Genomic DNA, 23,008 nt, shown 5'->3' with positions numbered 1-23,008 from the left:
CATTACCAAGACCTGCTGGTTTCACCTTTACAATATCACCAAGATCCGCCCTTTTCTCTCCACCCAAACGGCTACCTTACTGCTACAGGCTCTTGTTATATCCCGGCTAGACTACTGTGTCAGCCTTCTCTCTGATCTCCCTTCCTCCTCTCTCGCCCCGCTCCGGTCTATTCTTCACTCCGCTGCCCGGCTCATCTTCCTGCAGAAACGATCTGGGAATGTCACTCCCCTTCTTAAACACCTCCAGTGGTTGCCTATCAACCTCCGCTCCAAACAAAAACTCCTCACTCTAGGCTTCAAGGCTCTACATCACCTTGCCCCTTCCTACCTCTCCTCCCTTCTCTCTCCTACCCACCCCGCACGCTCCGCTCCTCTGCAGCCCACCCCCTCACCGTCCCTCAGTCTCGCCTATCCCGTCGACCCCTGGGCCATGTCCTCCCGCGGTCCTGGAATGCCCTCCCTCCTCACCTCTGCCAAACTAATTCTCTTCCCTCTTCAAAACCCTACTTAAAACTCACCTCCTCCAAGAGGCCTTCCCAGACTGAGCTCCCCTTCTCCCTCTACTCCTTCTACCGCCCCTTCACCTCTCCGCAGCTTAACCCTCTTTTCCCCCCATTTCCCCCTCTCCCTTCCCATCCCCTCAGCACTGTACTCGTCTGCTCAACTGTATATATTTTCATTACCCTATTTATTTTGTTAATGAAATGTACATCGCCTTGATTCTATTTAGTTGCCATTGTTTTTACAAGATGTTCTTCCCCTTGACTCTATTTATTGCCGTTGTTCTTGTCTGCCTGTCTCCCCCAATTAGACTGTAAGCCCGTCAAATGGCAGGGACTGTCTCTATCTGTTGCCGACTTGTTCATTCCAAGCGCTTAGTACAGTGCTCTGCACATAGTAAGCGCTCAATAAATACTATTGAATGAATGAATGAATTCTTACTTAATTTGTAAAACTGCATGAATATCCATAAACATGCAGTGGGCCCAAAAAACACAGTTGTCAAATGACTATTATTTCTCTCTCTCTCTGTCAGTCATCACCTATACCCAAATCCTCATCCAATTTTTAATTTCTTTAGTGATTTAATGGGCACAGGAAAATGCATAAACTTCTTAGCTTATTAACTTGAACATTTAATGATAGCAGGAAACTGGTAAATGGGAGCTGAGGGTCAGGGGGAATATCTGCACTCCACTTTTTGCCTACAATAAGAGTTGGGATAACTGCAAAGAGGAATATAATTTGCTTTTATTCGAGATTCCTAGCTGTTGGTACTGGCAACTAGGTTCTCATTTTTGAGCCCTGGCTGTTCATTCATAAATCCCTAAATAGCTGGAGTAGTACAATTGTCCTTTGGTTCAAAGATGAGACTGCTGGAGAGCAGTATTCATGAATATGAGTATCTTTGAGAGAAAATCTATGCTTGCTTTGTCCATGAAAACAGACTACTGCACCTCTTCTCACCCCCTGCCATTAGGGTGAGCACAGGCACTCTGAGTATCATGCTCAACAATGCCTCTGAAATTGGTGAGGGCAAAGTGGTCTCTGTTGCTGTTTAGATCTCAGAAGCATTCTGTTTTGGAACCACAGACTTCTCTTAGAACATTCTCCCTATCATCTAAATCCCAATGCATGTCCTGTGGATTGTAGATATTTTATACGTATATTTTTGTATTATATTTACTTTTATATGTATGACCAAGAAGTTAAGGATATTCCTTTAGTGTGTCCAACCTAATTAACTTGTATCTACCCCAGCACTTAGAACAGTGTTTGACACATAGTAAGCGCTCAACAAATACCATTTAAAAAATGCAACAGTAGACTGGACTGTGTAAATGCATGAGACAAACACAGTTATACTGTCTATCCAGATGGTGGTTAGTTTTGAGGGCACACAGGGAAAAAGAGAGGAACACTAAGAGTCTTAAACACAACAGAAAACCCTTCAGTCTGATGGTGAAAAGAAATGATGAAGTAGGGTTTAGTAGACAGATGAAGTCTCAAGAAATTATTTCAGAATACAAATTAAAAAACCCTTTTATAAGTGTAAAATGATTTCTAGCTCTCACATACAGGATCACAAATCTAGAATTACATCATATTTTGTTACTACAAGAATGCTAAGGTATTTCTGTTTCATCTTTTTGACTTAAAGTTGCTGATTTGACTTGATGATTTAGTAAAACCCTTAGAAATCTTAAAATGTCTTAGTCCTGAAATAACTGGATCTAGGCAGAAGACTATGGACTAAATGCCTGGATACAAGGCCCTTTGTCAAAGCAAGATAAAAAAGGAAAGTCCCTGAAAAAATTAATCTAACAAAATCATTCCACTTTTTTCTTTCAGGAATCAAAGAAGTATCTATGCTTGACATAAATTATCTGTCACACAGTAGGAAATAAACACCAAACGATTATAAGTAAATGCAAATACATAGGCTTTTTTCATTGATCCCTCAATAACCAAATCAATATTTCCCTTGGAAGAAATCTATTATGCATTTTTACAACTACAAAAAGTCAACAGTCCATTTAATATTAGAGACCGGTTTTATTGTGATAGGCTTGAAGCACTGTTGTCTGGGGGCTACACCTTCTTATCCATCATCCTTATCACTTTTTTTTAATGGCATTTGTAAAGTGCTTGCTAGGTGTCAAATACTGTTCTAAGCACTGGGGGTAGGTATGAGTTAATGAGATAGGACATAGTACCTGTCCCGTATGGGGCTCACAGTCTCGTAGCCAGCTTGGCCATTTGGCCCTGGCCTGGAACTTAATCCTTCTCCTCAGCATGTAGGGCCTCAGTTAGCCCAAGATGAGAGAGAGGAAACCTAGATCCAGGTAGGGAAGCTCCCTACCTGGAATCAGATCCCTTGTCTCTTTGTGCCCAGATCAGACAAAATAAGAGCTGGAGATGGGGGAAAAACACAGCTCTAAACCAGGAAAGGAGAAATAAGAGAGCTGTGCACTTCTCTCCTTGACATTGCATTAGAACTAGTCTACGTCATGTTCTCTATTTCTCCCCTTCTCAGGAATGAGAAGCATAAAATATCTCATTTAAGGTTTTTTTCAAATCAATAATGTAACCCCCTGCTACTTCTCCCCAGAGAGTACAAACTGTTAGGTCCAGGAAAACTCTCCCTGGAACCAAACAGAATTTAAGTCCTACCAAAATTCACAAGAACCAAGTGGTGAGTATTGTTCTATGCTCTCGTTATGAGATAGTCATTAAAACTTGGTTGTGTGGCATATGAGATTATCATATCTAAAGAATATCTAGGCTGACTTGTTCAAAGGTTTAATGACAAGCACTTGATTGTGGAAAATCTACATATTAATAAGCCTTCTACGATGAATGCTAAAACGAAAACGCCAGTTTTATGTCTGAAGTGATACTGAAAATTCAAATGAGTTGTATGTGTAAAAAGTTTCATGTGGCAATCACTGGGGGAGGGGAGAGTAAAGTGGGTCGGAAAAATAAAATGATGGAAAAAGGGGCAACACCTATCCTATATCCTTTTCCAAAATGTTTTTAGCTATGAACCCACATTTCTGACCAGATGACATCAATAAAAAACCATTTGACCAGGAATCGCCACAGTCATTTCCAAATCCTCTTAGAAAACCAAAAATAGCTTGTCATGCAATAACTTCACTTTTTGTTCCTTTCATCTCTATATATATGGAGAAAAGTCATGTCGAATTTACCCTTCTAATTTCCTTTCTTAGCATTTATTCATGACAACCTCGTTCGAGGGACAATATTTGTTGATTAATTTTAAAGAATTAAAAATAGTAAAAGAAATCCATTACAGTATTTCAAATACAGAGCTACTTATTAAGAATGTAATCTCTGTGATTTTGTAACTTTTCCCATATTTTCCAGGAAAATCAAAGTCAGAAAAAATATTTTAGCTGCTAATAAAACTCAGGATAAAAGAAATGTAGTTCTGCCTTTACCTCCAAACAATCAAAATTTTCATTAACTTTAGATGCATACTGGATACGGAAGAGTGTTGACAGGTTACCAGCATTATAGTACAAAAGGATCTTCAGACCTTTGTATCCGAAGGCAATTTCACTAGAGAGGGGGGAAGAAAAAGACAGCAATCAAGAACTGCACGTCAATATAAAAATTTATAGATAACTTGACCACCTAAGCAGTTAATACATGAAAAAAGGAAAATGATTCCATCGTAATACTGATGCAGGAATGAGATGCATATATAAAAGAAAGATTATACGAGGAGTACATGGAAGACTATTACTTCAGAAAGAAAATTAAGAGGTGGAGTATAGTTATTTACCTTTTTTTCATTGAAGAGAACCACCTCCCTCTGTGGTTCAAGCTGAGTATTAAACTCATTTACTTCAGAGATAAGTTTTAATTCGGTAAATTAATATAAGGCAAATAAGAAGCATCGGTCATTCTACAATGAAGATAGCGACTTTGGATGTTATAATGGATAAAACAAAACTCCAAATATATTTCAGTAACCCAAATGATAACGCAAATGGGCCTCCATAAATCACTACAATATTTTTTGTGAGAAAAAATGGATGATATACAATATTTCAAATAAAAACTTTGGAATATCTTTCTAGATATGATCATAGCATTTTAAAGACCTGGAAGAGTCCTGAGAAGATATTTGCTAATTAAAAATAATACTTAACTTATCTGAATATAATTCTGATAGTCATCAATATGTATGATTTCTTAATATCAAAGAAAATAGAAATAAGAATCTAGACTAAGCAAGTTTCAAGTGATAGCCAAATCTATATAAACTTTATGAATTCCTTGATTGCACCTTCTGCAGAAAGTAGTAAGGGGAGAAGAATAGGAAGGGGAAAGAAAGGACCTTAAATTAGTGCAGGAGAGAGGGGAAGAGGCAAACAAGGAATGAGAAAGATTTTAACTCATGATTCTGGTTTGAAACCTGAATTCAAAAGAAAACATGTGAAGCAGAGAGAAAAAGTTCTTGGAAGTATGGGAAAGGAGGGTTCTATGGGACAAGCTACAAAAAAGGAACAAAAAAAAAAAAAAAGAAAAGGAGGGGAGAGAGAAAGATATTGATGAATTGATGATAGGGAAAATTTGGCTCTGATATGGGGATTTAGCAAGTAAACAAGTAAAATATGCTATTTTCCTCTGTCCTATTTCTTTCATACATTTAACTATATCACTTACTCATCCCCAAATATTTGGTGACTATATTCAGGATTGAATGTGGTGTTGTCATTGTCAAGATCTTCAGGAAAGCGAACTGTTAAAAAAAGAATTATAATTATTAGCCATTTATTCCTATTAAAAAGTTTTAACAGTTTATCAGGGATATTATTTTAATTTTTAATTAGAAAGCCATCTCCTCGCCCTGACAACTGACTTGATTCTAATGAACAGACAGGATTTAAGAGATATAAAAGTTGAGAAGCAGCGAAGTCTAGTAGATAGAACACAGGGCCTGGGAATCAGAAGGACTTGGGTTCTAATCCTGGCTCTGCCACTTGTCTGCTGGGTGACCTTGGGCAAGTCATGTTACTTCTCTGAGCCTCAGCTTCCTCATCTGTAAAATGGGGATTAAGACTGTGAGCCCTATAAAGGACATGGACTGTGTCCAACCTGATTATCTTGTACCTATCCCTATAGAACAGTGCCTGGAACTACTTAAGCACTTAACAAATACTGTAAAAAAAGGAGTTGTTGGAATGTCAGTCTCAAATCCTATTTTCCCTAAGAAAGGAACAAGCCGACTCCATTCAATAACTGCTGCAGCTTCTAGGCAGTTTCACAAAACTAGTTGAAGTAGTGAAGTAGTATTTTTGTGGGGACGGGGGTGTCACCAACCATTTATCACTTATTCTTGTAATTTATTCAAGAGCTCACCTCCTAGTTTGTCAACATCCACAACTTTAACTTCTCTTCTACTTATTTTTTAGTTATTTGGTAAAAGCTGGACTAGGTACAAGCTAATCAGGTTGGTCCCAGTCCATGTTCCACAAGGGGCTCATGGTATTAATCCCCATTTTATAGATGAGGTAATTGAGGCACAGAGAAATTAAGTGACTTGCCCAAGGTCACACAGCTGATAAGTGGTGAAGCCAGTATTAGAACCTTGGTCCTCTGACTCCCAGGTCGATGCTCTTTCCATTAGATCATGCTGCTTCCCAACCGTATAGAGAACATGAGCCCTACATACACATATGCTATGGCACAAGAAGCTGAATAAAATTGGATATTGCACAGTTTATAATCTAGAAACAAATGGCAAAATAATCACATTGACATGTAAAATATGCAATGGAAATTAAATAATTACACTTAGAAAAACTAAAAAGCAAGATAATTTACAATACCTGCACCACTACAACTTTACTACTATCTAAATATTGGCTTTGAGATATACAGAGGCAAGAAGAATGATAATGATTATTCAAGTGATACTCAGAAACTTACCATAGATGTCAGCTAAGTGCAATGCAGACATTATATAGGATGGGAAGAGTTGAACATCCCTCGAAAATCATAATATATTTTGAAATACACATTATTTCCAGGTACCACATTCAAAATACAAATTTTGACGGCAGCATATATAAACAATTCTGTCAACTATTGCAATCAATCAATAGTATTTATTGAGTGCTTACTGTGCACAGGGGACTGTACTAAGCACTTGGGAGAGTACAAACAACAATATAACAAACACATTCCCTGTCCACAACAAGCTTAGTGTCTAAAGGGAAAATAAGAACTACTTGTAAATGGACAAGAGTTTATTCTGGCAGTGAACATATTACAAAAAAAACCTTTAAAAATCTACAAAATCTGAAACTGGGTGGAATCAGGTAAATATCCTCCTAATTATGCAGAATTACAAAAATCACTTGCCAAGTACAAATTATGTTAGACAACAAGGTCATGGTTAAAGCGGTGTGCTTTAGAACACTTTCAAACAGGTCTGGTAGGAGAAATGCAGGGAAGAAAGTGAAAAACACAAACTATAAAACCCATCATGTTACTCGTATACGTCCCAGAAATTTTGGGGAAATTCTGGGAGGAGCTTGGATTCTCTGCCAATAGCAGGAGAGCTCCACCCCATGCCCCCCACTTGAAAGCGCTTGGATAAAATGTGGTAGTTTTCTTACTGTGCTTGCCTGCCTCTTCCCTTCGGACTTAGCCAGAGGTATGACGTGGTAATGTATTTCTCTGTTTGTTATCCCTGCAGTAAGAAGGAAGCTCGGGTGAGCTAATTTAGGGTTACTTCAGTCTAAACTCATCTCCAGCCACTTCCTCCTAGCAAAGCCTCAGAATTGCTTACCCAACCAAACCCATGGTGAGTGGCTCCTGGTAAAGGCAATTGAGCCTTATACTTGCAGTGTATACCTCACTGGTTTTCAGTATCATTCTGCAAACTTCAACTTTGGTATTTTCTGTTGCTATTCTTGCCAATTTATTATATTGATTACACCGTGACTTTGGCCATTATCCACTTTGGGAATCTGGATCAGCAGTGAATAGTGGGGTGTTCAAAGAATTACCAACTGGATGCTGGTTGGAGTTTCTAATCCCATACTGCATTTACTGCTCAAGGAGTGAAGACTGTATCACATAAATGCAATGTTTCTAAATTCGAGGTGTGGATATCTATAAAAATCTTCCATATTACATTTGGTAGTTTTATGAAATGAAGATAGTATCAAGGAACAATAACAATAATTATTACTATTGTGGTATTTTAGGGCTTACTGTGTGCTAGGCACTGTACTAAGTGCTGGGGTGGATACAGGCAAATTGGGTTGGACACAGTCCTTGTCCCTCACGAGGCTCGCCGTCTTGATCCCCATTTTACAGATGAGGTAACTGAGGCTGCAAAAAGTGAAGTGATTTGCCCAAGACCACACAGCAGACAGAACAGAGCCGAGATTAGAACCCATGACCTTTTGACTCCCAAGTCTGTGCTCTATCCACTATACGGGTAGAGACTGAGGAATGAGATGACAGTCTACAGGACAGAAATCTGAAGGGCAGTAACATGCATGGAAGAAGAGGCACAAGAGCACATACTTGGAGATGTTATTTATCTATTTATTTATATTATCTGTCTCCCCCTCTAGACTGTGAATTCGTTGTGGGCAGGAATGCATCTGTACTCTCTGAAGCACTTAGTACAGTGCTTTGCACACAGTAAGCGCTTAATAAATATGACTGACTGAATGTTGTTAAAGTCAAGAAATATCATTTGTGGGCCATGCACCTGAAAGGTTGTACCCATTTAATAAGTGAATACAAGGAGTTCTTGGCAGAAACCCAAATACAGTCTTTCACTTTTCAAACGAATGCTTACTTCATGAGATCCTGCACCTTTGAGTTTTACCTGAAGTTCTAATTTTTAATGAAAAAAAATTATGCTTATTTTAACCTAGGTGTGTCTGAAAATGCTCCCCCATTTAGAAAGAAGCCTAAAGGATCATAAATAAGGTTATTTGGGTTCAATAAATAAATCCTACATTTTATAGGTATTCTTCTCAAAAATAGAAAAATTCTCCATTGCCCTTAGAGTCTATATTTGACACTCTTTTGCCTAGCATCCTGCATATTGGAAACCAAGTCACAAGAAACTGTTTTCTTTGCTAGAAATGTTCGAACAGTTCACAAATGATCCAGAAAAGTGCAAGAAATCATTTGTATGCCTAAGAAAGACTAGCAATTCAAGAAACACAGAACTCATGCTGATGCCTCAAATATAAATTGTCTTTCTACAAACCCTCTATTTTCAAAAATAAAAATCATGGCTTTTTTTTCTGTTTCTGCATTTGAAACTTTGTACTTAGTCACAGGCAAGCACTACCAACTGTGATGTCCTTTACACCTGCCTCAGTTTGGATTGTTCTGTCGAGATTTAGTCAAGTACGAACATTTCTATTGCACTGCCACCTTGGGCCATTCCTCTCTGTAAACTGGTTTACTTCACTGTACTTAAAATTTATTTAAAACCTACCAATTCATTTTTGACCTTGCAGGTCAGTTTGCTTTGTTCTATACTATACTAGGCACAAACAAACATTTTATTTCAATCCCTGTATGTCTTATAATTTACATATAACTAAATTTGTGATATCCCTAATCTTTTTACTTGTGGTATACAAATACAGCTATGTTTTTGTTCCATTTCTGTATGTATTCCTCTGAATCCTGACTCTGCCACTTCTGCGTCACCTTGGGTAACCACTTCACTTCTCTGTGCCTCAGTTACCTCATCTGAAAAATGGGGATTAAGATTGTGAGCCCCATGTGGGACATGAACTTTGTCCAACCTGATTAAACTGTATCTACTTCAGTGCTTATTACAGCCTCTTGCACATAGAAAGCACTTAAATACCATAAAAAAAGGTCAAGTCCATGTAAAGATACTTTCAATTAAAGTAACTTTGTATGCGAGTAACTGTGTTTTTTTAATGGTATGTGTTAAGCACCTACTATGAGCCAGATACTGTACTAAGTATGGGGTAGATACAAGCTAATCAAGTTGGACACAGTCCAAGTCCCGCATGGTGCTTACACTCTTATTTGACATTTTAAGGCTGAGGTAACTGAGGCACAGAGAAGTTAGTTAAGTGCCTTGTCCAAGGTCACAGAGCAGACAAGTGGTAGAGCCAGGAATAGAACCTGGTCCTTCTGACTCCCAGGCCCAAGCTCTTTCCACTAGACCATGCTGCTTCTCATACAGCAGCGTGAGAGAAGCAGCGTGGAGAAGCAGCGTGGCTCAGTGGAAAGAGCATGGGCTTTGGAGTCAGGGCTCATGAGTTCGAATCCCAGCTCTGCCACTTGTCGGCTGTGTGACTGTGGGCAAGTCACAACTTCTCGGTGCCTCAGTTCCCTCATCTGTAAAATGGGGATTAAGACTGTGAGCCCCACGTGGGACAACCTGATTCCCCTATGTCTACCCCAGTGCTTAGAACAGTGCTCGGCACATAGTAAGCACTTAACAAATACCAACATTATTATTATTATACAGAGAAGGTACTAAATTCACATTCAGCAATTCCTTGTTACAGAACTCCTATTTTGGCTATTAAATATCAATGCTGCTATCCACAGCATTAAATGACATTTAATACCAATAACCACTTATTGATTAAATTGACTGGAAACACTCAGCAACCACCCAGCATACCGTGGCAGCACCAAGTTGTGGGTTAATTAAGGCATTCTTGACTGGCTTCAGTCAATAGTATTTATTGAGCACTTACTATGTATAGTACTATATTAAGTGCTTAGGAGTTAGAAAATACGGACCATGCCTTCAGCGAGACGAAAGGAAGGAGACAGAGGATAATTAGGTAGGCTCCAAGCCAAGTAGGCCCTTCATCATTTAGATACTCCCCTGCCCCACCACTCTTCACTGTCAGTCCCAGAGCACCTTTCCATGTAGGACAAATAGGATGCCGTGATTTGGGAACCCTGAAAATGGGGAACCAATGTTCATTATGTTTAAATTAGGGACAGTTAACTAATAGTCTCTGGATAAAACAAAGAAAAAAAACCCTCATGCTAATTCATGGTATAACAGTAAAATTTGTCAGAAAAGTCCAAAGTAAAATTTACTTACAGATGATTCTTCAATAACTGAGAAGAAGCAAAATGCAAATGCCTTACAATCCAGAATTTGGAATACATTTAAAGGAAATACTCTTAATTTTATGGATACCTAAAAAATTTGCACGGGAAAATAGTCTTTTGCAACTGACCATTTCTTTCCTAACAAATTACTTCCAAAAGCATGCAAAAAAAAATCTCTGCTATAAGCTATGGAGAACGAGAGAACAGATGTGGCAAAGAGGATGTTGACCCTGATTCTTCCCAAGAACACAGAATCAATCATGTTTATTGAGCATTTACAGAGAAGAGAGAGAAATGTAGGGGCTGTAGATTTATGCACAGAGGAAAGAATTCTTCCTACTTCTACTACTTCCCTCTGTGGGTTTCCTAGTAGAGTTTCCAAAAGGTAGCTGTTCTGTCATTGATGAAGCCTGATCCAAGGGCCTACCACTTTAGGGAACTGTACATACTCTTTAGCTTCAAGATCTAGACTTGGAAATCTCATTGAAACATTTAAGACCAAGATATTTTTGTTGAATAACCACAATCATTTTTCTCTAAAACAGAGTATTTTCTCATTCTACAGAACTATAAAGGGCTACCAAAATTGTGCCTCCTCAGGTAAAAAGGATAATAGCCTGCCAACTATAACTTGTTTTGATGATCTCTTCCTTTTAAAGTACTGATTACTTTTGTGAATTCATATTATATGAGGTTTATAGCTGAAAGGGGCAATTGTGGGTTTTGGAAGAGGTGAACAAGTAAGGACCAAACACTAAGGTTAAGACAAGATTCCTTCCATGACCAAATAGCTATTCACTGCCTTACATCTCCAGGTTCTTGACTAGCATAAAGCTTGGTCCCAGAAATCGAAAGTTCCAGCTCCTTTTTTCTAACAAAAAAAACCCTGGAGCCATATCAAACTTGCCTCCCATCTTTGTAAAAAAAAAACCCAACAAAAACAAACCTCAAAATCAACAGCAGATGCAGTGAAGAGGGAAATCAGACATGAGCCTGATCAATTCACTCATTCATTCAATAGTATTTATTGAGCGTTTACTATGTGCAGAGCACTGTACTAAGCGCTTGGAATGTACAAATCCGTAACAGATAGAGTCTCTGCCCTTTGATGGGCTTACAGTCTAATCAGGGGAGACAGACAGACAAGAACAAATAAATAGAATCAAGGAGAAGAACTTCTCATTAAAACAATAGCAAATAAGTAGAATCAAGGTGATGTACATCTCATTAACAAAATAAATAGGGTAATGAAGATATATATAGTTGAGTGGACGAGTACATTGCTGAGGGGATGAGACGGGAGGGGGGAGGAGCAGAGGGAAAGGTTCTAGTTGCGGAGAGGTGGGGGGGGGGGTAGAGGGAGCAGAGGGAAAAGGGGAGCAGTCTGGGAAGGCCTCTTGGAGGAGGTGAGCTTTAAGTAGGGTTTTGAGGAGGGGAAGAGAATTAGTTTGGCGGAGCTGAGGAGAGAGGGCGTCCCAGGACTTCCCTCAGTGAGCTTATGGAGAAAATAGTATGCAGGAAAATATGCATGTAGATATGCATATGCAGAAAAACTATGAGCTTCCTCCTTTTCTGGCACAACAGAGATTGAGGATAAAATGCAATATCAAAGCAGAAAAAGTACATTTTTAAAACAAAACTATTCTAATGCTTTCAATCACTTTGATATTAGTGTTTCAAGCTAAATATTTTACTTGAAACTAAGCATTCCACTGTTATTAGTTTGAATGATAAACACAGACAATGCTGGAGGAAGGAAGACAGGAGAAAGGAAGAAGACCTGACCAAAGATGAACTGAGTTGAGAAACAGAGCAAGGCCAGACACAGGGTCAAGACAGTCAAAAAGGCAGCAAATTCAGTCCTAGCAATAAAAGCACATGGTTAGTTCTCCCACAACTTGGAGATTATGTTTCTGAAAAACATCACATTCACTTGAAAATACATTCTGATGGCCAACCTGACTATATTGTACTCTAGAAACTGCTAACGCTAACAGTCATAGTAAGCTTTGTAAAACAACTACCCTTTCAAACTCTTGTATGTAGCCTGTAGGGCACTGGAAAAGAGAAAAAAGTGAGTTTAAAAAAAAGTCCCTTTAAACCATAATAGTGAAATTAAATGCAGGTACACATAAAGGCAAGTGTATAAATATTTTATTACACTATTTGGTAAACACACTTGCCATTGATTACAATTTTAATACTAGGACTTAAAGTGATACTTCAGAGTTATTTAGATTTTAAGCTAATTAAATTATGAATTCAAGTTCTACAAAGTCAACCAACTAATCACTTGTTTCCAAAAGCTTAAGAAAAATGATTAATAAATAATTGTTCTCTATGAATTTAGTATTAGCAGTATCATCATGAAACCATAATTATAATTTATTTGGGTTAATAGTAGTGTTCACTGAGTGTCTACTGGGTGAAATGCACGATATTAAGCCCTTAGTAACTTCAAAGCAAGTGACACAGTCCCTGCCCAAGAGCAGCTTACACTCTGATAGCCAAATATAAAAGTATTTACAGAAAATTATAAATAATTGAATATACAATTGATCAAATTATATATGTAGTAGTGCTGAGGATAGGTACAAATACAGAAATCCTTAGAGATTGATTTTTTTTACTTAGAGATATGCATAGGATTGAAAGTCAACTAATATACCAACAGCAACATCAACCCTTCCTTTTAATGGGTACTGGCTGTAACCAAAAGCACGTTTTTATATTTACTAAACCACTTTGCTTCAATAGGCAGGTTGTCAAAATATCATTCCTGCATCTTCCTAGAGTCACAAGGGAGACTGTTAATCATAATTTGAACTGTTATTACTTGGAGGTGATTCTGAGAATTCTTTTTAGAGAAAAAAAACACCTGGGATTTAGACTGGGGGTGAGAAGTAAGCAAAAAGGGATCTTGGAATCACAAGGGAAATACCATAGTCACTGATTAGACAGTTTATTCTTCCTGACCCTCTACTCGAAAGTCCAAGTTTCCCCTTCCCATGAAAAACCATTCAGGATTATATCCAAAGTCATTACTTGGAATGGATTTTAGCTGAGACTGCCCACCACTTTCTAGATATCTGCCTTAAAGTAGCAGGTGCAAAGTAGATGTTACAAGGGCATTTTAAAGTCCATCTGAGCTCTGTATTTTAGTTTTGCTCTTTGCCCGAGTGTCTAAAAAACTCACATCTATTTGAAGAGCAATATTTTGGCAACTCTTCCAGCACTTTAAGCACATATTCCATTTAAAAATAATCAATGCCTTTGTGTCCAGCTCAATCTATTTTGGCATTCACAGGTCTGAAAGAACAGTTGTTGGGAATTTGGGGACTGCAAAATAGCATCCTGTTATGAGGACATGGGAAAATGCATGGGATGCCCTGGGCTTTGGGCAGTCGTGGCCTGCTGCCAACAACCTACCTCTCAGTGCCAGCCTCAACTCTACCACTTTTGGAGTGGTGAGGTCATATCACAGAATCAGCCCTTGCCATCCTATGAATTACGTCAGCTCAAAGAAACAGCAACCAGGATACAAACGAGGGGGAGGGGAAGCCCCACAAAGGATTTAGGTTCACATCCTTATAATCTATTTCCCCTTTCTGTAATTTATTCTAGCATGCAAGTAGAGAAGTGGGTAGCACACCATTTAGTACACTTTAGAACTTTGTACTACAAAACCCATTTATGGCCAAAGTGACCCCAGCAGGGTATGGATGCTTTGCCAAAGCACTATAGACAAATAAGAAGTTGTGAGGGTAGCTAATATAGCTTTTGTCCCACTTATGAGTTGGCTATTTTTAGGATTTCTGCTTCAATTGTTCACTACACGAGATGCCCTAGGTGATCCTCTGGTCAGAAGTCCTCAATCAAGAGTATTTAGTGAACACTTGCATGCAGAGCCCTGTTTTAAGTGCTCAGGAAAGTACAATATAATTAGTAGACATGATCCCTGCCTTCAAAAAAGCTTACAATTTAAGGGGGGAAGTCAGACATTAAGATAAATTACAGATTGAAGGAAGAAGGAAAAGGGGATATATATGCATATATATTTTAATCTATATGTTATGACTTAAATATTTAAAATATGTACAAAAGTGCTAAGGGAGATTGTGAGTACTTGAGAGCTTAGATGGTGAAGTGCTGAACATGTGTGTGTGGGGAGGAAGGGGGGAGCAGGAATATAAGGTACAGCCACAGCAGACATCACCCTATTTCCGGCTGTTTCAACACAGTAATAAACCTAATCATTAATTCAGTATGTTCCCTAAAGCAATATCGTCTGAAGCAAATTCAGACCAACACAACTAAGTTGAGGGAATAAGCCTCAAGAAGTACCTTCACCTATCCAGTCTTTTTAGCCCAAAGTGATCACCATTATTTTACCTCCTAATATGTCCTGAACCAATTTTCTTATTCATTTAAACTGCACCTATGCTAGTATATTAATTTCCCTTGGCTGCTGCTCTACTAAAAGCTCACTGTTGACAGGCAGCATACAGCAAGCTACAAACATTTCTACATCTCCATAATCAGACTGGGAAGTACCCAAATATTCAATACAGCTTGTACACACTGGTCTTAGAAACCCACATTTATTGCTCTGTACTTTTCACTTTAAGAGAGTAGGTGACCTAAAATTTAAAAATAATGTCATTTACATACCATAAGACACAAAATTACATAGAAACTCATCAATAGTGGGGAGAACTATATTAGGCTAACCAAAATTCCACTGACGACCTGAACCCCTTCAACAGTTTACTGGCTTGTATAAAGATGGGGCTGTTTTTATTCTGTAACATGTTGAATTATCTATATGCTTATTTTGGGAAAATATTTAATACAATCTTAATGTCTGGTTGTAAAGGGAGGAAATTAAGGTGGCTTGCTTTTGGATCACTTCTAAAAGTATTCCTATTTCACTATTCTGCTTTGATTTACTGAGTCTTTTAAATTATGTAAGTATATAACAACTATTGGTCCATTCATTCATTCATTCAATAGTATTTATTGAGCGCTTACTATATGCAGACCACTGTACTAAGCGCTTGGAATGAACAAGTCGGCAACAGACAGAGACAGTCCCTGCCATTTGACGGGCTTACAGTCTAATTGGGGGAGACAGGCAGACAAGAACAATGGCAATAAATAGAGTCAAGGGGAAGAACATCTCGTAAAAACAGTGGCAACTAAATAGAATCAAGGCAATGTACATTTCATTAACAAAATAAATAGCAGACGAGTACAGTGCTGAGGGGACGGGAAGGGAGAGGGGGAGGAGCAGAGGGAAATGGGGGGAAAAGAGGGTTTAGCTGCCGAGAGGTGAAGGGGGGCGGTAGAGGGAGAAGGGGAGCTCAGTCTGAGAAGGCCTCTTGGAGGAGATGAGTTTTAAGTAGGGTTTTGAAGAGGGGAAGAGAATTAGTTTGGCAAGTAGTAATCCAGGCAAGTAGTCTACCTCCAGCAGTAGTAATACCAAGAGCTTCTCAAAGGAATGGTATGCTAGTTGTCCTTCTCTGGCAATCTATCCTAATGATTAGAAATGAACACTTCAGATTTTCCTCAACTAATTTATATGGGTCTACCAGTCCATATTCTGATAATACAAATAGATTCAGGGCTACTAATTTTTCTCCTAACAGGAAAAAGGGGATTTCAATTGAAAAAAAATCAGCTTACTTTGCCTCCTCAATTATTCTCAACAAGAGCACAGCTTTCAGTCTGTTTACTCATCTATTATCCACCACTTCCACATCAACGGTCAGGCCACTTGTCCTTATTCCTGCAACATTTTTCCCTTTTTCCCGACCCCACATTCCCTTCCCATTTTAAGAAAAATAAACAAAGTATAATTTACTAAAATAAAACTTGGATTAACTTATTTCCTAAGCAATTTTTACAACTTTTACAAAGAGCAAATATAAACAAAAAACTTCAACACCAAACCAGTATTTAAAAATTCAATTCACATTTTACAAATTGCTAACACATTAAACAGTAATATACCTAATTTTAGTTGAATAGCTTCATTCGTGTTACACTTGTATTCAGCCAACTTCTTTTCCATGGAACTCTTGTAGTCAACCAACAACTTTTCCACAGTACCGAGCCCTGAGGAAAAGAAAATTTAGAGGGGTTCATTTAAAAGGTGATTAGTAATCTTTAAAGTGTTTAAAACATTAAGCATCTCATATGAACTGAGATCAGAGTATCATAAAAACTAGAATTTGTCTTCTTATGGCATAATAGCAGTAGTGCCAAACTAAATGGACTCAACTGTTTTGAGAAGGATGCTTATGAACTCTGTCCTTTTTTCTACATATTAGTATGGCTGAAGATTTTGGAACACATAGCACTAACTTTGGTCAACAATCAATCAGTCGTTATTGAATACTTCCTATGTGTAAGAGTACTGTACCAAGCACTTGAGAAAGCAAAATACATGGCTACCCTTCATTCTTTAAGATGACACTGCTGACACTGCTGACACTCATTTACTGGTTTAGGGTTTCAAGCAGAGAAAGAAGAGATGGGTGTTGAAATACCACAAGCAATGCCACCATCAATAATATCTTCAAAATAGAGTCAAAATAAAGAAAGCTCATTTTGGCAACTTTACTGGCACCTCATTGCTCTACACTGCTAGAAAAATCTAAAGCCAATGTGCTTCTGGAAGGGCTCCTGACCTGGGTTCTAATTCCAACTTCACTACCTGCCTGTTGATTGGTCTGGGGTAAGTCACTTTTAACTTCTCTGCACCAGTTAACTCATCTGTAAAATGGGGATTCAAAACCTGTTCTCCCTCCATTTAAACAGGGACCGTCTCTAACCTGATGCTCTTGTATCTACGCCTGTGCTCAGTACATAAAAAGTGCTTACATTAACTGTTCATCACCACATTTATAATCCAGATTTAGGCTGTAAAACAGTACATAATGTGGTGAACAGCAAACATTGAGGAAATCATGAAGCATGAAACACTTTTATACTGTAATTGTAATACAACCAAAGCATTTGCCACATTTGTAAGTTTGAACTTTGGCAATCAAATTACCTAGAGTTCACCTGCAGTTTTAAACAACTCCAAGAGGCTATAACTTATGTTACCTGATTTGTGGGAATGAAAACTTCTGGGTCTCTGAGAAACTTTCACCTCACTATTGATAACTATCACCAAATGATCTTGAGGCAGTTCTCCCAAAGCCTCTACATGTTAATGTCTGGACTCCTTTTGAAAAGGTTTGCAAAAGATTTAAGATCTCTCTACAGAAACAGTTCAGCACTATGGACTGCCTGAAAAGTAGTAAAGTCAGTCAGTAGCTGAAGACCCTGTTATACCATCAAAGCCAGCATATCCTCCAGGAAGCTTGCCATAGGGAGCAACGATGTGGCACTGAATAGAAAAGCTTGCAGTGGCAACTGCCGTAATGTTATATTAGACTTAGACATTACATTCAAGTCTTGAACTTCAAGAGCATTACCTAAAAGTCACACAACACTAACAGAAAAGGCATGATCAGTTACCCTGAGGTTCTAGAATACACTTTGGTCTAACAGCCCTAAGATATAACAATGCACCTTTACTAAAGGGGCCTGTGGGATGGATGGCAGCAGGTATCGGCAAGTACAAACTCTATAGTGAACTAGGAGGAGGACCACAATAAAGGAAAATAAGAAGCACATGCTTATCTGGGGAATGCCAGAAAACAAGACAATATGACCAAACTGACACAAAGCCATAAGAAACAAGCAGTGGCATCAGCCTGTCAATAGGAACAGGTTTAGTCTGTCTCTGATTGATGTTTATCAGCTTACCAATTCCTTCACACATAAGAAACAGGAATTTTATCATATAGAGTGAGCATTTGTTATCCTCACATGCCGAAGGAAACTGGCTGAAAAAAGTGGCTCCTGAAGACTACTCCACCTGATATTAAAGTCTGATATTTTTATATAAAATTTGGTAAAAGTTGATATTGTAGGCAAAATCCCAAATATATATAGTATGCTGAATTGGAATATTGCTTTAAATACTTTTAATTTGGTCTGCAGGTAAGAAGTAATAGTATTTATTTTGTGCTTACTAAGTGCTGGGAGAAAATAAGAGGTGGGAATTAGACATGATTCCTATTCCTTGAGGGGGCTCATAATCTTAAAAGAGTACAAATGGAGAGAAGGGACTGGAGACAGACACATCAGGAATAATGAACTAATAAAACACACAAATATACCAAATAAAAACTAGATGCTAAAATAAAAATTAGGTGCTAAATTTTTTCAAGCTATTTACACTATCAAGGAAGTATGACGTTGTGGTGGCTTCGATGAGCACTGTCAATGCCAATGAGCACTTTGACGAGCAATGCTAGCTGTTCTATGGTTTTCCTTGAATAAACTCATAATTAACTATGGACCCTTTCAAAGCTGATTGTCAAGTTGTTACCCTGCCGACTTTGGAATAACCTGTGCTTCCAGGACACACAATCACACCCATGGTAGCTTACAAATGAGTGACATGGAATTCTGAGTTCTAATCCCAGGATCTGCAACTTGCCTGCTGGGTGACCTTGGACAAGTCACTTAACTTCTCTGTGCTTCAATTTCCTCACCTGTAAAATGGGGATTAAATGTCTGTTTTCTCTCAGACTATGAGCCCCAAGTGAGACAGGGACTGTGTCCAGCTTGATTATCTTGTATCTACCCTAACCTTTAGGAAAGCCCTTAACACATGAGTGCTTAACAAATGCCACAGTGATTATTACTATTATTATCTTCAGTGGCTTTGAGGTGGAAAAACTGAATAGGTTAGAAGTATCAAGAACCAATGAAGCAGTATGGTCTAGTGGAAAGAGCACAGGTCTGGGAGTCAGAGGACATGGGTTCTAATCCAGTCTCTGCCACTTGTCTGCTGAGTGACCTTGGAAAAGTCACTTCTCAGTGCCTCAGTAACCTCATTTGTAAAATGGGGATTTGGGATGTGGACTGTGTCCAACCTGATTATCTTGTATCTATCCCAGCGCTTAATAACACCTGGCTTATAATAAGTGTTTAACAAATGAAATAAAAGTCATCTTTGTTCTACAATTACGCACATTTGCATAAAACAGAGAAAAGAACTAACCCCGTTTACACAGCCCTGCTTCACATTACTAGTGATGAAAAACTGAACAAGAGGCAACCATTACTAAAATTTATATAAAATGAGAAAATCGCTCTTGAATAGTCAAAGTAGTACAGTGATTTCAGAATACCAAATAGCAGAATATACAGAGCTCCACAAATGTGTAGGCTTACTAGTTAGATGAGCTGTTTTGCCTTTGTGTGCTTTCCTTTTGATTTAATTGTATGTTTGCCTTATCTTAATGTCTCTCTGCCTCCAGTGAATTTGTCGAGCCTGGATGATAAAAATCAAGGACTTAAAATTCGGGAAATATTTCGTCTGAAATCTTACTGTGAATTAAATCAATTCTGTGATTTAGAAGATACAAGAAACACAAATTACTGTTTGCAGATCATGAAAAATGAATTCAAATAATTTATATCTTTTAAAATTTTTTCAAAAAAACAACCTTTAGATTAATTTCAATAACACACTGAATGCTGGGAAACCCAAATCAAAACAAATTGGGATTATAAAGATAATGTCTACACATTTCACACACAGAAAACCCCACCTAGACCTTAGGTCAAGTTAAACAACATTTTTATTGCTTTTATGCTCTGTTAATTCTCAAGCTCACCTACTCACTGAAGCTTGTTTATATCCCTGCCACCAACCTCTTGCTTACGTACTCCCCACTGCCTGGAGATTAATATTCAGCAGACTACTGTTCACCCCATCTTCAAAGCCTTCCTGAAGTCACATCTCCTCCAGGAGTCTTTCCCTGATTAATTTCTCCTCTCTCCACCCTATACCTTCCTTAACTGCCACTTGAAAACTTCCATGCCACTTACACCCTTCCTTCTCTCTGTAAATCATTTCAGTTTGTCTCCCAACTAGACTGTACATTCTTTGAAGTAAGGGACCATGTCAACTAATTTTATTTTACACTCCCAAGTGCTTAAAAGGTGTTCTACATGCAGAAAGCACTAAGTAAATACTATTGAAACGAACAAGTCTTGACAAAGAAGCTTTTTGCACAATATAGGTAATGGCCTTTTAATAGAAGTACTTTATGAACCCCCAAACCACATACATTATTTCACTTCGGGATTACCTTCCTGCTACTCACGAAAGTAAATGAAAGATGTTGATGGAAAATGCAGGATACCCTTTCTGTTTCAAACTGCCTTACAGAGCACTATTCTCATAGTGATCCTTTGATGATCTAGCAGCAGGGCACTGTAATGGGATATTTTCAGTGCCTAATACTGTTTTCACTTTTGTGTCCTTGCCACTTGATTCTAACATCAAATAAGACAGGATACAACGCGGCAGGGAGTAGGGGTCCGGCTTTGGCCCTTTTAGGCACGCAAGTACCCACAGATGCCATTCTAAGTGGCATCTTTTCCAAGTGCAAAAGATAATTATACATACATTACTGCAAATATGAGAAAGAATTTCAAAGTATATATACTGCAAATATACATGGAATTTGGCATCTGTGGAATAAAATGGCTTATTTATTAATTTGAAGTAAATATTCAATTCTTAGAAGCAAATATTGATTTTAATTACTAAATATAACCAATTTATCAAAGAAGACACTAAATTAGCTAAACAACCTTCTTTCATTTGGAATGCACACAAAACATCTTTATTCCAAAGTACTTAACACATTTCACTCTATTTTTCCATGATTGTTTTATATTAATGACTTTCACAACACCTCCATCCATTATAGATAGGCAAGAAATAAAATATGCTGACTTTCTGATGAGGCAATTAAAGCACAGGAAACTCTGGTGACCTTCTCCAAGGTTTTAGAGGAGCAGCTCCAAGTTTGGAGCTCGTCACCTTAGTCCAACGTGTTTGGCAATTGGTCTGAATGGTGCACATATGGTTGCTTTAATTTCCTGGTGGGGCTGACTTGGTCGGCAAGTTAAAGTGGGACGTCCCAATGTAAGCCCGAATGCTGGGTTGCCCAATGTCTTGTGCCTATTTTGCTCTGCTTGTATCATGTCAAAGCTCCCGATTGGGAATATAAAGGGCAAGTGGACAGGGAAAACGTCTCTTTTCATTCATTCAATCGTATTTATTGAGCGCTTACTGTGTGCAGAGCACTGGAATAAGCACTTTCCCTCTGATTACCCTATAAAGCACAACACCTGATATAACTGCAATGTCGGGACCCGTTCCTTTTCCAGTGGAAGTCAGAAAACAGGCCGTGGAAGCCCGCATACAGGGCTTTTGTAAAGTTCCTTCAGCAAACCTCTCCTGCAGCTCGTTGTGGGTAGGGATTGTCTCTCTTGACTGCTGCAGCAGTGTGCTTTCCTGAGTGCTTAGCCCTGTGCTCTGCACACTGTAAGCACTCACTAAATACGACTGAATGGATGTATCCCTTCAGAATTGCCTGAACTGAGTGATTTTTTCCCAGAGGTAGGGGAAGTGTCTTGTCTCTCACAAGCTTGGAGGGGCCTGGAGAGTCTGCCGAAGAAAAATAAAATAAAATTTAAAAAAATGGCATTTAAGCACTTACTATGTGCAAAGCACTGTTCTAAGCACAGGGGAGGATAGAAGGTGATCAGTTTGTCCCACGTGGGGCTCACAGTCTTATTGCCCACTTTACAGATGAAGTAACTGAGGCACGGAGAAGTTAGGTAATAATGATAATGCTGGTATTTGTTAAGCGCTTACTATGTGCCAAGCACTGTTCTAAGCGCCGGGGTAGATACACGGTAATCAGGTTGTCCCCCATGGGGTTCAGAGTCTTAATCCCCATTTTAAAGATGAGAGAGCAGAGACCCAGTGAAGTGACTTGCCCAAAGTCACCCAGCTGACAAGCGGCAGAGCCGGAATTTGAACCCATGACCTCTGCCTCCCCAGCCCGGGTTCTTTCCACTGAGTCACGCTGCTTCTCAAGTGAGGGAGGAGGGCCAGGTAGGTGGCGCAGTCAGCTGGCGGGAAGGGGGCAGGCCGGGAAGGGGCCATGTCAAAGAATAATAATCATAATGATGGTATTAGTTGAGCACTTACTCTGTGCCAAGTGCTGTTCTAAGTGCGGGAGCCCTCCCTTTCCCCCCAACCCCTGCTCTTGCCCCTTCCCCTCAGCACTGTGCTCATTTGTATATATTATTTATTAACCTATTTACTTCATTAATGAGGTGTATGTCTCCTGGATTCTACTTATCTTGATGATGATGTCTTGTTTTGTTCTGTTTTGCTTTGCTGTCTGTCTCCCCCGTTTAGACTGTGAGCCCGTCACTGGGC

At 38.8% G+C, this 23,008-nt stretch overlaps 1 protein-coding gene across 5 annotated transcripts in view; it reads right to left on the bottom strand.

Moving 5' to 3' along the window:
• Positions 1-23,008, bottom strand: part of HAT1 (histone acetyltransferase 1) — a 58,366-nt gene that overhangs the window by 32,244 nt on the left and 3,114 nt on the right. For 4 of the 5 annotated variants that reach the window (XM_029072571.2, XM_039913168.1, XM_029072573.2 and 1 more), the window contains exons 2-4: positions 16,645-16,749; positions 5,200-5,275; positions 3,966-4,086 (exon numbers count right to left, since the gene is read on the bottom strand). In XM_029072571.2, the coding sequence (XP_028928404.1) occupies positions 3,966-4,086; positions 5,200-5,275; positions 16,645-16,749 (302 nt within the window). Of the gene's footprint in view, positions 1-3,965; positions 4,087-5,199; positions 5,276-16,644; positions 16,750-19,932; positions 20,033-23,008 lie in introns of all 5 variants that reach the window. The other variant, XM_029072572.2, reaches the window with a different exon arrangement.

Source organism: Ornithorhynchus anatinus, chromosome 9 (assembly GCF_004115215.2).
Source record: "Ornithorhynchus anatinus isolate Pmale09 chromosome 9, mOrnAna1.pri.v4, whole genome shotgun sequence".
Lineage (NCBI taxonomy): Eukaryota > Metazoa > Chordata > Mammalia > Monotremata > Ornithorhynchidae > Ornithorhynchus > Ornithorhynchus anatinus.
The sequence above is the reverse complement of the archived record's forward strand: the minus strand, read 5'-3'. Positions and strand labels throughout refer to the sequence as shown.